Source organism: Somniosus microcephalus, chromosome 7 (genome assembly GCF_052327205.1).
Source record: "Somniosus microcephalus isolate GS21.2 chromosome 7, FLI_Smic_1.0, whole genome shotgun sequence".
NCBI lineage: Eukaryota > Metazoa > Chordata > Chondrichthyes > Squaliformes > Somniosidae > Somniosus > Somniosus microcephalus.
Window position 1 is genome coordinate 171,327,355 of NC_140993.1, and position 16,974 is coordinate 171,344,328.

The 16,974-nt window shown below is 46.0% G+C and overlaps 1 protein-coding gene across 1 annotated transcript in view; it reads left to right on the plus strand.

Annotated features, from left to right (window-relative positions):
* The window catches only part of LOC147115004 (uncharacterized), an 869,491-nt gene that overhangs the window by 539,355 nt on the left and 313,162 nt on the right, over positions 1-16,974 (plus strand). Inside the window, exon 23 of the mRNA XM_085993202.1 lies at positions 8,369-8,522. Coding sequence (XP_085849328.1) covers positions 8,369-8,522 — 154 coding nt within the window. The remainder of the gene's footprint in view (positions 1-8,368; positions 8,523-16,974) is intronic.

Sequence of the window (16,974 nt, forward strand, 5' to 3'; positions counted from 1 at the left end):
CCCAGCACTACCAATTCGGTTGGCATGTGATGCATCACCCTATGGTATTGGAGCGGTGCTGTCGCACAAATTCCCAGACGGGTTGGAGAGGCCAGTAGCCTTTGCGTCTCGGTCACTAACCTCAGCCGAGCGCAACTACGCCCAGATTGACAGGGAGGCCCTCAGCCTAGTATGGGGAGTAAAAAAATTCAACCACTATCTGCATGGGCAGAAGTTCACCTTGCTGACTGACCACCAACCACTTGTCTCCATCTTCAATCCAAAGAAGGGCGTTCCGGTGATGACTGCACAACGGTTACAAAGATGGTCCCTTTTTCTAGGGGCGAACCAATATGAAATAGAATATAAAGGCACGAAACAGCATGGAAACGCTGATGGGCTATCACGCCTGCCACTGCCTACTGTGGAGGAAGCACCAGCAGTGGACCCTATCGAGATATTTTATTCGTCAATAATTGAATGATTGCCAGTAACTATCGCGGATATAGAGAAGGAGACCCGCAATGATCCGACACTGTCTCGGGTATATGATTTGACGGTGAGGGGATGGCCAACACATGGCGACTCACTGTTGCCAGCATTCTCATCCAGAAGAGAACAGCTGTCAGTATGCCAGGGGACAGTGATGTGTGGATCCCGAGTGGTAATTCCACCAAGTTAAGGGAGAGAGTGCTCAATGAGCTGCACGAAGGCCATCTGGGAGGGGTGAAAATGAAAAGCCTTGCTAGGGCTTATGTGTGGTGGCCGGGGATCGATCAACAAATCGAGGACCAAACCAAGAGCTGCTCAGGATGCCAGAAGGCCCAAAATGCACCACCACATGCCCCTCTACACCCATGGGAGTGGCCCTCCTCTCCATGGCAACGGGTGCATATTGATTTTGCTGGTCCGAATGGACTCAATGTTCTTAATAGCGGTGGATGCTCACTCGAAATGGCCTGAGGTGATAAAAATGTCCTCAACCACTACAGAGAAAACGATTGCAGTCCTACGGACCATATTTGCCAGGAACGGCTTGCCAGAGCAGATTTGCTCTGATAATGGACCACAGTTTGTGTCCGAAGAGTTTCGGAAATTTATGAGAAGGAATGGGGTAAGGCATTACACATCCGCCCCGTATCATCCAGCCACAAATGGATTGGCTGAGAGGTTCGTACAAACCTTTAAAAAGGCGACAAAGGCCATGTGCGATGATGAAATTCCACTACAGCATAAGGTGGACAATTTCCTGTTAGCCTACAGAAATGCGACACATGCAGTTACCAACCAGACCCCGGCCATGATGTTCTTTAACCAAAGGTTGAGATCTCGTCTGGATTTGCTCAGACCAAATGTGCGAAGAAATGTTGAGGATAAACAATTCCAGCACATCAATGAGAAGCCGACAAGGAGCTTCAATGTAGGACAACCAGTCTTGGCCCGTGACTACCGAACAGAGAAATGGCAACCCGGAACGATATGCACACGGCAGGGGCCATTAATGTACACAGTGGATGTCGGGGAGAACATTGTGAGACGCCACGTCGACCAGATCTTAGCGTCACAGGAACGAGTCAACCTCATGTCTCGCGTCCCTGGGGATGAACCCGACATACCGGTAGCATCTACCTCAGAAGCAGTAGCAGTGGAAACTGATGAAATAACCGACGAAAAGAGGCCAGAATCGCCTCCGCACCAAGAACAAGAACCTCAGGAAAGGCGCTATCCCGAAAGGATCAGGAAGCCGCCCCAAATACTGAATCTATAAATGGACTATTTCAGTTTAATGTGCATGTTAAAGTGTTAATTGTTATTTGAACATTATGGGTACTGCTAATCTAAAAGGGGAGGAATTGTAGTGTATGTACCTTTAAGAGAGAACTACTTTTACAGCTCCTGTATACTGTAGTACTGGCAGTGACCACACCTGTATATAAGCCTTGAGCATGCCTCTGTACTGTCAGTCTTTAGACTACCCTCCTCCAGTAAACACCTGTTGATTGTTAAGTTACAGTCTCCGTGTAGTTATTGGAAAACATCATACTTTAAGAATCACGGATTCAACATTTTCCAAGGGGAAAGAGTACAGACCTGTAATAATCTGTTAATATTAAACCCAGTTTTAATAGAATAACATGTTGACAAAAATGACAATTGAGACAATTATTGGGAATAAATCTCATACGTTAAAACATAAAATTTTACAGCACAGAGGGAAACCATTCAGCAAATCATGCCTGTGCCAGCTCTCTGAAAGAGCTATCTACTTAGTCCAATCTCCCTGCCCTTTCCCTGTATCCTTTTTTTTTCTTTTTCAAATATTTATACACTTCCTTTTTCAAAGCTGTTATGGAATCTGCTTCTACCACGGCTGTCCTAAAAACCCTCTACCTTTGTTCTTGGATGATATTAAATTTTTGCCTTCTAGTTACTGACTCACCAACCAGTGAAATATTTTTTCCCTCTTTACCTTATCAAAAGCACTCATAATTTTGAACATCTCTATTAGATTTTCTCTGTTCTGATGAAAAGAGTGTCAGTTTCTCTAATCTTTCCTCATAACTAAAGCCGAGAACCTGTCTTATATAGCATAATAATCCAAAGAGGATTTTTGCAGGAATAGCATGTTGCTGCATAATATTGCTGGATAATCAGGAGATGGGAGAACCAGGAGTTGCTTGAGGAGGAACAGGAGCTTCCAGAAAGACACCAAGGCAATGAGGTACCAATTTGGAGAAATCTCATATAACAGAAAATGCTGGAAATACTGAGCAGGCCAGGCAGCATCCGTGGAAAGAGAAACAGAGTTAACGTTTCAGGTCTGGGACCCTTCATCAGAACTGGAAAAAGCTGGAGATGTAACAGATATTAAATAGGTGCAGAGACGGCGGGGGCAGGGTAGAACGGAATTGAAGGAACACACTGGCCTAGAAATTCAGTGGGCTGCGCCAACAGTTAGCGCCTAAAGAGGGCACTGAGAAAAAAAGGGTGTAAAAGAAAAGACAGCCATCCGTGGCTAAGTAAAGAAATTAAGGATAGTATTCGACTAAAAACAAGGGCATATAAGGTAGCCAAATCTAGTGGGAGGATAGAGGATTGGGGAAACTTTAAAAGACAGCAAAAAATAACAAAAAGATTGATTAAGAAAGGGAAGATACATTATGAAAGTAAATTAGCAAAAAATATAAAGACAGATAGTAAGAGTTTTTATAGTTATATAAAAAGAAAAAGGGTGGCTAAAGTAAATGTTGGTCCCTTAGAGGATGAGACCGGGAAATTAATGGTGGGAAATATGGAGATGGCAAAAACACTGAATGAATATTTTACATCAGTCTTTACAGTAGAGGACACCAAGAATATCCCAACACTTGACCAGCAGGGGGCTATAGGGGGGGAGGAGCTAAATACGATTAAAATCACTAAGGAAGTAGTACTTGGTAAAATAATGGGACTCAAGGCGGATAAATCACCTGGACCTGATGGCTTACATCCCAGGGTTTTGAGGGAAGTGGCGGTAGGGATTGTGGATGCATTGGTAATAATCTTCCAAAACTCCCTGGACTCAGCAAAGGTCCCGGCAGACTGGAAAACTGCTAATGTAACACCCTTATTTAAAAAGGGCAGTAGACAGAAGGCTGGAAACTATAGACCGGTTAGCCTAACATCTGTGGTAGGTAAAATTTTGGAGTCCATTATTAAGGAGACAGTAACAGGACATTTGGATAATCATAATTTAATAAGACAAAGTCAGCATGGTTTTATGAAGGGGAAGTCATGTTTGACAAATTTGCTGGAGTTCTTTGAGGAAGTAACATATAGGGTGGATAAAGGTAAACCAGTGGACGTAGTGTATTTAGACTTCCAAAAGGCATTTGACAAGGTGCCACACAAAAGATTATTGCTTAAGATAAAAAATCACGGGATTGGGGGTAATATACTGGCATGGATAGAGGATTGGCTATCTAACAGAAGGCAGAGAGTTGGGATAAATGGTTCATATTCAGACTGGCAATCAGTAACCAGTGGTGTTCCGCAGGGGTCAGTGCTGGGTCCCCAACTCTTTACAATCTATATTAACGATTTGGAGGAGGGGACCGAGTGTAACACGTCAAAGTTTGCAGATGATACTAAGATGGGAGGGAAAGTAGTGAGTGAGGAGGACATAAAAAACCTGCAAGGGGACATCGACAGGCTAAGTAAGTGGGCAGAGATTTGGCAGATGGAATACAATACTGGAAAGTGTGAGGTTATGCACTTTGGCAGGAAAAATCGTAGAGCAAGTTATTATCTTAATGGCAAGAAACTTGAAAGTACTGAAGTACAAAGGGATCTGGGGGTCCTGGTGCACGAAACTCAAAAGGTTAGTATGCAGGTGCAGCAAGTGATTAAGAAGGCCAATGGAATGTTGGCTTTCATTGCTAGGGGGATAGAATATAAAAATAGGGAGGTATTGCTTCAGTTGTACAAGGTATTGGTGAGACCGCACCTGGAATACTGCATACAGTTTTGGTGTCCATACTTAAGAAAGGACATACTTGCTCTCGAGTCAGTACAAAGAAGGTTCACTCGATTAATCCCGGGGATGAGGGGATGGACATATGAGGAGAGGTTGAGTAGATTGGGACTCTACTCATTGGAGTTCAGAAGAATGAGAGGCAATCTTATTGAAACATATAAGATTATGAAGGGGTTGGATCGGGTGGATGCAGGGAGGATGTTCCAGATGATGGGTGAAACTAGAACTAGGGGGCATAGTCTTAGAATAAGGGGCTGCTCTTTCAAAACTGAGATGAGGAGGAACTACTTCACTCAGAGGGTGGTAGGTCCATGGAATATGCTGCCCCAAAAAGCTGTCGAAGCTACATCATTACATAAATTTAAAACAGAAATAGACAGTTTCCTAGTAGAAAAGGGATTTAAGGGTTACGGGGAGCGGGCAGGAATTTGGACATGAGTCTAGGTTCGGATAGGTCATGGCCCTGTGGGTAGCGGAGCGGGCCCAGGGGCCGTGTAGCCTGATCCTGCTCCTGTTTTCGTGTGTCTAATGCTGTTAGATTCAGGAGATAGTCCTGTCATAGTGGATTGGCGGTTAGGATCAGATCAGCCATGATCTTATTGAATGGCGGAGCAGGCTCGAGGGGCCAATTGGCCTACTCCTGCTCCTATTTCTTATGTTCTTATGTTCTTATTAGCGCCACTGGCCACGCCTCCCGTGAAATTTAGTGGGGCACTAATGGCGGCGTTAACCTGGAGCGCTGTGCCGCCACCGATGACGTCATCGGTGTGCGCAGCGCCCCGCTACCGCCCCGAACGCGATATTGGGTCACGCCCCCCCCCCCGAAACGCCGGTCGCAAATCGCGACCGGTACAGGGGGGGCCTACCTGTGGCGGTAGTGGCGCAAATTAAGGGGGAGGTGCGGGGCAGCCATTTTTTTCGGTGGCCGCCTGCCAGCACCTCCTCGTGCCGCCCTCCCTGACCTCCTGATCACCCCCTGGGCAGTGCCGGCTGTGTCCCGAGAGCCTGGCACTTCTCCTCGGTGCCGGGCTCTTTTGCCGGCACTCGCGATCAGTGATCGCGCTGGTGCAGGCCCCTCCACCTTAAGAAGGGGAGGAAGGCCTGCAGTACCGCAGCGCGCCGTGCCGCAGCGGCACGTAGCGCTGCGATATTCAGTTTGAACGCCCCAAGCGCCCCGCGTCCCTCTTGGGGCGCTGAAACTGAACATCGGGAGGGTGCAAGCGGCTCCACCCGGAGCACAAATTCTGGCACCCAGGCGAGCTTGGCGCCCCAAACGCAGCACCACTGAATTTTTAGCCCACTGTGTTTATGTAAGAGGCAGGAAAGATAAAATGTTGCAAATGGGAATGGCAAAATCATACAGCATGAAAAATGGGAGCAGGGGTTATAGTTTGAAATTGTTCAACTCAATGTTGAGTCCAGAAGGTTATAAAGTGCCTAATCGAAAGATGAGGTGCTGGTCCTCGAGCTTACGTTGAGCTTCATTGGAACAATGTAATAGGCCGAGGACAGAGAGATCAGAGTGGGAGTGAAGCAAAGAATTAAAGTGACAGGCGACTGGAAGCTCAGGGTCACCCTTACGGACTGAATGGAGGTGTTCCACAAAGCAGTCGCCCAATCTGCGTTTGGTCTCCCCAATGTAGAGGAGACCGCATCGTGAGTAGCGAATACAGTATATTAAATTGCAAGAAGTACAAGTAAATCACTGTTTCACCTGGAAGGGGTGTTTGGGGCCCTGGACAGTGGGAAGGAAGGAGGTAAAAGGGCATGTGTTGCATCTCCTGCGCTTGCACGGGAAGATGCCAGGCGAAGGGAAGGGGCTGTTAGGGGGTGATTGAGGAGTGGACCAGGGGGGTGTGGTCCCTTCGGAATGTGGAGAAATCTCATCCTGGACATGTTTCCTAAATGTTATTATACTACATCAAACCGCCATGCAGTTCCTCACTTTTAATCTTCCACTACAATAAAACGGCCCTTTAACATCTGAAAAGAATACATCCACTCTATTTACCACCATCTACCAGCCTCATTTGCACCCTACCAGCCAGCTGCCTGCCCGAAACAGGTTTTAAGTGGCAACTGGCTGGCTTTGGGGCAGATTAAAATTGCTGGGCCTGGAGGCCAGCTACCTGCACCAAGGTAAGTAGTGGGGGCGGGGGGGGGGGGGGTGAAATCAGCATGTTTTGCAGGTGGGAAGGGAGGGTAGCCTAGGGTATCAGAGGTCCAGAAATTCCTTGTGGGGCCTGGAGGTACAGATCACAGATGACAAAGGGGAATCCAGTAAGGATGGTGCACCTCGATGGTGGTACATATAATGAAAGCGACTGAATACATTATTAACTCTGAAATATTTTAAAAACTAAATCTGGAAAACAAGCTCTTAGATTTTTTTAAAGTTTGGGGTAAGAGAAATGGTGGGGGAGAAAAAATGGGTGAGGGAAAGAGAGAAATAGGAATGAGAGACATTGAAGGCATAGGGGCATGGGTGAGGCAAGAGGAAAGTAGTAAGGAGAAAAGGGTAGGGGTGATGTGGAGTGAGTAGGGTTTAATTTGTGGGAATGATTGGAAAGGGAGAGGGATCTCATTCCATTTATTTTTAATCTTCATGTTATACTGCCAGATTTTATTCTACACTGTTTTAGGGTTTACTATCATTACATTGTTTGGGAATATCGATACAAAACTTTTCCATACTGTATAGCTCTTGACCGTCTGGGTGGACTTTCAACTTCAGCAGGGGTGTAAAACTGGCAGTTTCGGATCTGCCACTCGTTATACACTCTGTCCGATTTCCCTTTCTAGGCCTGTATAAGACGAAAAGGTTCAAGTTCTGGAGCACTGAAGCAAGTTGTGGAGCAATCAAAGAAATACACCAAAAAGTGACCTTCAGCTGAATCAAAATGGCACCAATGTTCTTACAGATAAAGTAAACAGAGTGGAGATGGATTCAAACTAATTTGACTGGCGTGAGGAAAGTCTAGGCCTGAACAATATAGATAGGTGCAATATAATAGAAAAGGATAAGGGTGCTGGACTGGAAAAAGACAAATTCAGCAAGATAAGAAGGGATCTGGCCCAAATTAATTGGCAGAAAAGTTAGCAAATAGGTTGACAGATTAGCAGGTGGAAATCTTCAAATATGAGATAGATAGATCCCCAAGCGTTCAAATACATATTTCCCTGAAAATGTGGGTTACTCTATGCACCTATTTATAAAATCCAAAACATAATTGGAACAAAAGGTTTTAAAGCTGTAAAGAGTGTACAGCTTAGATTCACCAGCATGATGCCAGGAATGGGAATCTATAGTTAAGATGTGAAACTCAAGATACTGTGATTATTGCCACTGGAACAGGGAGGGCTAAGTGCAGATTTAATAGAGTGTTTTAAAATGATGAAGCGTTTTGATAGAGTGAATAGGGAAAGACTATTTCCTCTGGTTCTGAAGTCAGTGCCAAGGAGTCATCAATTTAAAACTGGCATTAAGGAAGTGAGCAATGACGATAGGAGAAACCTCTTTTCGCAGCAGGTTGTTGGAGCATAGAATGCGTTGCCATAGGGAGTAGTTCAACAGTGCACCTTTCAAGGGAAAACTGGATAAATATTAGTAACAGGGGATGATACAGGGCTATTTGAAGAAAGCAGGGCAGTGGAATTAGATTTGAATTGCTCTAGCAAACAGCTCGCGCACACATGATGGGACGAATAGCCTCCTTCTGTGCTTCAAACTTCTATGGATCTATTGACCCCATTCCTCCAATTGTGCGCATGCTTCCATAGAACTCTGCAGTCCCCCATCACAACATCTAACCATACTTGGTTAAACATTATTTTTGTTCATGTCTGAAATGGTTATTTTTGTTGTTTACCCAGACAAATAGAAGAGGAGCTGAAAAATGAACTGAATGTGAAAAAACAGCAGCAGCAACAGAATTTCCAGGAAATCCTGAAGCACCAACAAGGTAGTCAGAAGACAGAGTTGGAACTGGCCGTTGCCAAAGATCAGATCCAAACTCTGCAGCAACAGGTATTGTCAAAGTTGATTGTCAAAATTTTACACTGCAAAGAAAACAAATCAATACAAGTAAACACAAGCTTATCTATTTCTTCAGACCTAATCTGGAGTCAAGCCTACTTTTTGTAATCTAGTTTTGGTGATTCTGTCGTTAATTTTTATCTGTTGCTACCTAGAGACACTAAACATTCAGATCAGTACATTGATTTAACCTATTAAAGGAGAACTTCTTAACAATTATATCAAACCTATAATATGCAAGGTAAACAATAAGCGATAAAATTATAGGCCAGTTAGTTTTGCTTTGGTTGTGGATAAACTTCTGCATTCCAAAATAGAAGATGAAATTAGTAAACACTTAGAAAGGCATGGGCTAAGCAGGGACAGTCAGCAGGGAACTATGAAGGGCAGGTTGTGCTCGACTAATGGGGCCGGGTCATCTTGGCGTAAGTACTCAGATAGACCCACTTGGGACCTTCACCACTCATCCTGCCAAAGTTCACAGGTTGGGAGAAGTCCTTTAATGTGGCTGCAAATGGAGTATGCCCAGGCCACTTGGGCTGGATCTAGGACACCTCACATTGTAAACATGCTGGAAAGTACAACAAAGGTGGTCCAGCAGGAGATTTTTCTCCCCGTCCACCGCCTTCCCCACCCCCTGCCCGACCGAAACAAGAGCACTGCCCCTAGCGGCTCCAAGGAGGGACAACTTTAACATTTTTTTTTAATGCAACCTTGAGAGGTCCAGACCTCGACCACAGCAAGGATTCCCAAGTGTTACATGTTGGCCGTGTTTGGGGCAGGCAGAGGCTCTGAGGATGAACTTGGTCTTGGGCGACAGCACAAAACAGGAGATAGTGAATCGGAAGACCTCTTTAATCTCCATCCAATTTTTTCCCCATTGAAGTGAATTGAAAAGAAATCGGGCAGCGTGTGAAAAGGGATGCTGATTCACAATTGCCCATTTTGTGCTACTGCCCAATTTTACTCCCATGGTATTGAAGGGAAGGCTTCATGGATAAGGGAATCACAATGGGACAAGAGTAAGTGTTAAATGTGTGTTTTGGTGCTCCAGGATGTGGGTAGTGGTGTGTCATAGGATCAGTGCTGTGACCTTTTCTGTTTCCTTTTATATAAATGATGATTTGGAATTTGGGGGGCGATTTTCTCACTGGAGGGGAGATGGAGGCGTGTTTTGGTTTGGGTGGGTTTGAAACCCACCTCCACTGATAGTTTTTAAAAAATTGTGATTTTCCCCTGATTGGCCAGTTGATTTCAGAGGTGTGCGATGCCCTTGGTCAATTACTGTTTTGGGACTGAAACTCGCCTCTGCTGACATCACTTTTCCAGTCTGATTTTATGGCTTCTTGCTGCCTTGGCTCATTCCACAGGATTTCTGCCTATGCTGCACCACCTGCAACATATTCTGAGAAACCACTATGCCCAATTCCAATCGGATGAGGCGCTGCAAATGTTGTTTGAGGGGGTGACAGCTAGCATGGAGGTGCTATTCGACTCATCTGGGAGGAAGAGGCCTCCCAATGAAACCAAGGCCGTGTGGGTACAGCTGGCAAGGGATATAACCTCCAGATCTGTGTGCAGATTGGGAGAGTCTTTCTGTGTATTGATGAAATGCTATCCCTGTTGGAAAACATTAAAATGATTTGATGCCAAAATGTTGGCGTTATGGCATCTATTCTTTCGCCTTAGGCTACTCCACATTGCGGGCTCCGCCACACTTGCGTTGTCAGGTTGGTGGCCTGAGTGAAAGGAGGCCAGAGAGTCATGTCCATTGTCAATGATGTCTTAGGATGGAGCTAAGGACATGTGCCAACTTAGGCAACCTATGCGAATCTGACCATGATAAGCTCATCCCGGGCAGCCATGTGCTCGCATGCTGCCGCTGCTGCTGGTTGATACACCGGCACTCTGACCTCCTCCCGCTCCTCCTCCTCATCCTCCAGATCCTCCTCCTCTTCAGCCTCCTCCTCCTCATCCGAGGAGGGCTGGAACTGAGCCACTTGCTCATTAGGAAGCTGCAAGCCACGATGCTGTGCGATGTTGTGCAATGTACAGCAGACCACGACTATTCTGGAGACCCTGTATGGTGTATACTGCAGGGCTCCACCTGATCGGTTAAGGCAATGGAAGCGCATCTTCAACAGCCCAATGGTTTGCTCGATGATGGATCTGGTCGAAGTGTGGCTGGCGTTGTAGCGCTCTTCAGCCTCGTTAGCTGGCCTCCTGATCGGCATCATTAGCCACTTCTTCAGGGGGTAGCCTTTGTCACCAAGGAGCCATCTGTTAAGTTGGTTTGGCGGATTGAAAAGCAGAGGAACTCTACAGTGATGCAGGATGAAAGAGTCATGGCAACTACCACATAACTTGGCGCTGACGTGCAAGAACGCCTTCTTGTGGTTACACACCAGCTGTACGTTGAGGGAGTGCGAGCCCTTTCAGTTGATAAAGATAGCTGGGTTGTGATGGGGCGCACTAAGGGCCACGTGTGTGCAGTCTATGACGTCCTGCACCATTGGCATGCCTGCCATATATGCAAAGCCAACCGAATGGGCGGTTATACTTGCTTGATCCCTTGAAAACTGGATGTAATTGTTGGCCTTAGCAAAAAGGCCATCGGTAACCTGCGTGATGCAACTGTGGGCGGCCGACTGGGAGATGCCGCTGATGTCTGCTGATGATCCCTGGAAGGAGCCTGAGGCAAAGAAGTTGAGTGCGCTGGTGACTTTGACAGCCACTGGCAAGGGATGTCCACTCGTTCCTCTGGGCACCAGATCTTGCTGCAGCAGTCTGCAGATCACTCGGACAATCTCTCGCGAAAGTCTCAGCCTCCTTTGGCACTGCTGCTCACTCATGTTGAGGTAGCTCATCCTTTGTCTGTAAACCCTCTGTTGGGGGTATCTCCTGCGGCGAGGTGCCTCAGTGTGCTGGCGCCTTCTGCCCTGTGCAGCATCAGGTGGCTGAGCAGGAGGTTGGGGCTCCTGCTGCTGTTGCTGCTGAGCTGCCTGAGCAGGAGGTTGGGGCTCCTGCTGCTGTTGCTCCTGAGCTGCCTGGTTCTGCTGCTGCCGTGGATGCTCCTCATCCTCATCTGAGGTCCATGGAGAAAGAAAACGAATAGTTTCCATGCTGCTTGCAGATGCCTCCATTGGGGAAGCGCTCATTGCAAGCGGGGGGTCCCACAGTTGATAGATTCAAGCTGCAGCACCTCCGACTTCGGAAGGCCTTCTAAAAGTGTTCAAAGATCTTTTAAAGCAAAGTTCTGGCACCTGCAAGCAATCCTTGATGAAATAAACGATATATTGTTGGATCTGCAGCTGTGAGGAGACCACCCACGAGTCAACCCACCAGGTTTAGCTGGCGTGGTTTAGGAGGGTCGTGGAACACGCCGAAATGCTCGAAAAATCACGAAGGCCTCTCAAAATAGGCTTAGAGAGGCCCTTAACAAGCATTTAATTATGTTAACTAGCGCTATGGCCAGCTGGAGGTGGGACCGTATCCCGACCTCCAAAACCGGCACCGGCAAAATCCCGCGGAGGAGGGTTGGAGGCGGGTCCTGTACCTGCCCTCATTGTTTCTGATTTTCCTGCCTCCAAACCCACCTCCTCCGATGTCAGAAAATCGCCCCCTAGGTACAAGGAAATTATAGCTGATGATACCAAATGACGTAAGAAAACTACTAGGCACTTGGTCTAAGCGTTAAACAAAGCTTTAATCAACTGTTTTACAACATGGAGATCTAGTTGTGTCCTTCACTAGTTCCTGTAAAAGAGTGTTCTGAGCAAGCTGGGCCCATGCCCGAGTATTTATACTCTCCCTGGACAGCGCCACCAGCAGGTCGCCCAGTATTATTTCATAAGTCATTTCCACATGAATGACAAGATTCCTGTCACCAAATTTGAGAAATGACAAACTGAGGAAGAATACAAGAGATTTCAGGATATTGGAGACAGGTTAGCAGAGTGGGAAGATAGGTGGCAGATACATAATGTGAAGTATCACATTTTGGGAAATCAGCAGTGAAAGGAAGTGTACCATAAATCGTAAAGCTCTTAACAGTGTGGAAGGACAATCTATGGCTGTAGATACATACACCTTTAAAGTGCAGGGAGTGCAGGTTGAACAGGCTATAAAATGGCAAATAGAATCCTGGGTTTTATGCATAGGCCCATTGAATATAAAGGCCAAAAAGTGATATTTAATTTGCACAAGACATTGGTTAAGCCACAGTTGGAGTATTGTGTGTAGCTCTGGGGCCCCCACTATAAGAAAGATATTAAAGCTATGCGATGAGTACAATGAAGATTCACTAGAATTATACCAGGAAGGAAAATTATATAGTTATAAAGAAAGGCTCTAAAATGAATTATTTTTCTCTGGAACAGAAGATTAAAGAGGGCTCTATTAGAAGGTTTCAAGGTAAGTAGTGAACGATTGTTTTCATTGGTTGCAGATTCTCTAAAGATTATTATGAGGAAAAAAGGGAGAGTTAGATATTTTTTCACACAAAGGGTTATTAGAGTACAGGTGTTATTGAGGTCGAGATTATTAAAAGGGGCAAGTATTTAAAAAGGAAGGATATAAGGGAAGAACAGGATATTGAGATTAGAGTGGACAGCTCCTGTTGGAAAGGTATCACTGGCATAGGCATAATAGGTAAAGTGACTCCATTCTATGATTGTAAGACATATCAAATCTGCTTAGATCAGCAAATTCAGCAAATAGACTAAGGATTGAACCAGGAATTTTCCTGGTCTCGGTGGCTCAGTTACTTACTGGTGCTTACTTACTGCATTCGCACCCGTACGACCAGATTCAGGAACAGCTTCTTTCCCAGGGCTGTCATCCTACTGAACTCCACAAATAAACTCTAAAGCCTGCACATCTGCCAATGCACTTTATTATGGTTATGTTTATGTTAATGTATTACAAGCCAAATGTATGTTGAATGTTTAAATGTCTTAATCTAAATGTACACTCTCGGGAGCCGCAAGCCTACATTTCGTTGTACTGCACTTGTGCACTAACAATGACAATAAAAGTTGATTTGATTTGATTTGATTTGGATAAACTCACTGAGCCATCAGTGGAGCTGGAGTGATTTTTTTTTTTACACAAGTTTCATGCAGATGGTCTTTCCTTGGCTATAAATAAATCTAATTTTCTTGATTTAAATATTTTTCTCTCTTTATTTGTATTTCTGCACCTTATTTGTCTAAATTTGTTCAGCTCCATATCTTGCTTGCTCCTCCCGTTAGCACCTTAAGAGGGTGCTAATGGGGCGCAAAGCAACTAGCGCCTGGGCGTGGCGATGTTTGTGCCGCTCGCAAAATTAACTAGACATTTTGCGGCAGTGCTAAACACTACCACCACGATCTCCTGCGCCGGCAGATCATGACGCCAGTCGAGTGCACAACGCCCTGGTAGCGCCCCGGAACGGATATTGAGTGGCGCCCCCTGCCTTACCGCCTGCCGCTAGCAACGACAGGTTGAGGGGAGCGTTTTGCAGTCAGAAAGGGACTAGGGGAGTGCTATTTAAAGGCGACCACTTCCTGCCTTTTTTTGTTGGTGACATTTTTACACCACACATTCTGAGAGAGAGAGAGACTTCTGGAGAGATTCAACGCTGTGTGACTGAGCAGCACTTTGCAGGTTCATTTTGATTTGCTCTTCCTTGCTTCGCCCGCGCTCTGAGGTAGCACCTCGCTCCTCGGCATTTGCGCCTTAACACAGGTGTGAAGCGCCTGATTTAGCGCTCCAATTATCTCCAGGGACGATAAAAACCAAGTTTGCCGTCCGAGGCGATAATTAGCTCCAGGCGCTAAACTTTGTGCACGGCCGATAATGGCGCCCCAAACGGGGCGATTCTGAATTTTTCCCCCCTTGTATATTAAAAATGGTCACTAGTGATTGGTGCTAAGGTACTGCACCTTTAGGTGACAGTGTGAATGTAACATGTGAATTAATGACTGAAATGGAACAGCACCTAACATTATGTGACAATTAAAAGTATGACAATAAAAAAATTGCTGTACTGGGAAGCAGAAATATTTCAAAGTAAGCTAAACTCATCTTTCAAATAGCGAGGACATCAGAAAGAGATCTAGGCCAGATATTATAAGAAACAAAATTTGCTCCTCAAAATGTCAGCCTAGCTAGTTCATTGGCCACTGACCACAAAACCTTGTAAGGGAAACAACAACAACAACTTGTATTTATATTGCACCTTTAACGTAGTAAAACGTCCCAAGGCGCTTCACCGGAGTGTTATAGGACAAAATCTTGACACCGAGCCACATAAGAAATTAGGGTAGATGACCAAAAGCTTGGTCAAAGAGGTAGGTTTTAAGGAGCATCTTAAAGGAGGAAAGAGAGGTAGAGAGAGGGACAGGTTTAAGGAGGGAGTTCCAGAGCTTAGGGCCTAGGCAACAGAAGGCACGGCCACCAATAGTTGAGCGATTATAATCAGGGACCCTCAAGAGGGCAGAATTAGAGGAGCGCAGCTATCTCGGGGGGAGGGGGGCGGGTTGTGGGGCTGAAGGAGATTACAGAGATAGGAAGAGGCGAGGCCATGGAGGGATTTGAAAACAAGGATGAGAGTTTTGAAATCGAGGCGCTGCTTAACCGGGAGCCAATGTAGGTCAGAGAGTTCAGGGGTGATGGGCGAACGGGACTAGGTGCGAGTTAGGACACGGGTAGCCGAGTTTTGGATGACCTCAAGTTTACGTAGGGTAGAATGTGGGAGGCCAGCCAGGAGTGCGTTGGAATAGTCAAGTCTAGAGGTAACAAAGGCATGGATGAGGGTTTCAGCAGCGGATGAGCTGAGGCAAGGGCGGAGACGGGCGATGTTACGGAGGGGGAAGTAGGTGGTCTTTGTTATGCTGTGGATATGTGGTTGGAAGCTCAATTCAGGGTCAAATATGACACCAAGATTGTGAACAGTGTGGTTTAGCCTCAGACAGATGTTAGGGAGAGGGTTGGAGTCAGTGGCTAGGGAATGGAGTTTGTGGCGTGAACCGAAATCAATGGCCCGTAATTTCCAATAGGAGGCAATCCTGTGTGCAGATGCCTCCTACGGGGAAAAAATCTACGCCCTTACCTGAGGGCTCCCGAGGTCCGTACTCTTCCGATCCTGGACCTCTCCTGGTGCGCACGCGCAAAGGCCCAGGTATCCCAGGGGCGCAGGCGGTTCACAAGCGTCCCTGGGATCACGTGGACCAGGCGAGCCAATGGGAGAAGGGAATCCCCCTTATACTTTTGACAGGTGGACCTGTCAAAAGTATGAATGGGGATCACTGAAAAAAGACACTACAACATTAAGTAATTTTTTTTTAAATCACTTTTATAAAATGAGTTAAATTACATTAAATTAAATATTTTAAACAAAAATTTTATTTTTTGAAAAAAATAATTAAAGTTTTTTACAGGGCTAAAATTAAACTTAACTTTTTAAAAAATATTTTTACATTATAAATGAGTGAAAAAAAATTATTTTTTTACCAGGCATAAGACTTTTAAAGGATTTCAGCGGGCGGAGGTTCTGCAGAAAGCGGAACTCTCCACCCGCAGAGGCCCTTCTCCAGGGCAGGCGTGCGATTCTTGACAGATCGGAAGTGCCAGTTTTCAGCTTGTACACACTCGTAGGCATCAGAAATTACGGGCCAATAGCTTCGGTTTTCCCAATATTGCTCATCCAGAACTGTGTGTCGGACCAACAGTTGGGACAATTTAGACACCGTGGAGGGGTCAAGAGAAGTAGTGAGGTAGAGCTGGGTGTCGTCAGTGTACATATGGAAACTGACACTGTGATTTCGGATGATGTCGCCAAGGGGCAACATGTAGATGAGAAATTGGAGGGGGCCAAGGAAAGATCATTGGGGGACACCAGAGGTAACGATGCGGGAGCGGGAAGAGAAGCTGTTGCAGGTGATTCTCTGATTACGATTAGATAGATAAGAATGGAACCAGGTGAGTGCAGTCCCACCCAGCTGGACGACGGTGGAGAGGCATTGGAGAAGGATAAAGTGGTCAGCCGTGTCAAAAGCTGCAGACAAGTCAAGAAGGACAAGGAGGGTTAGTTTCCCTTTGTCACAGCCACAAAGGATGTCATTTGTGACTTTGTTGAGAGCTGTTTCGGTACTGTGGCAAGGGCAGAAACCTGATTGGAGGGATTCAAACATGGAATTGCCGGAAAGATGGGCACGGATTTGGGAGGCAACAACACGTTCAAGGACTTTGGAGAGGAAAGGGAGGTTGGAGATGGGGTGGTAGTTTGCAAGGACGGAGGAATCAAGCTTTGTTTTTTTGAGGAGCGGGGTGATGATGACAGATTTGAGGGAGAGGGGGACAGTACCTGAGGAGAGAAAACCATTAACAGTATCAGCTAACATGGGAGCCAGAAAAGGAAGTTCGGTGGTCAGCAGTTTGGTGGGAATAGGGTCGATGGAGC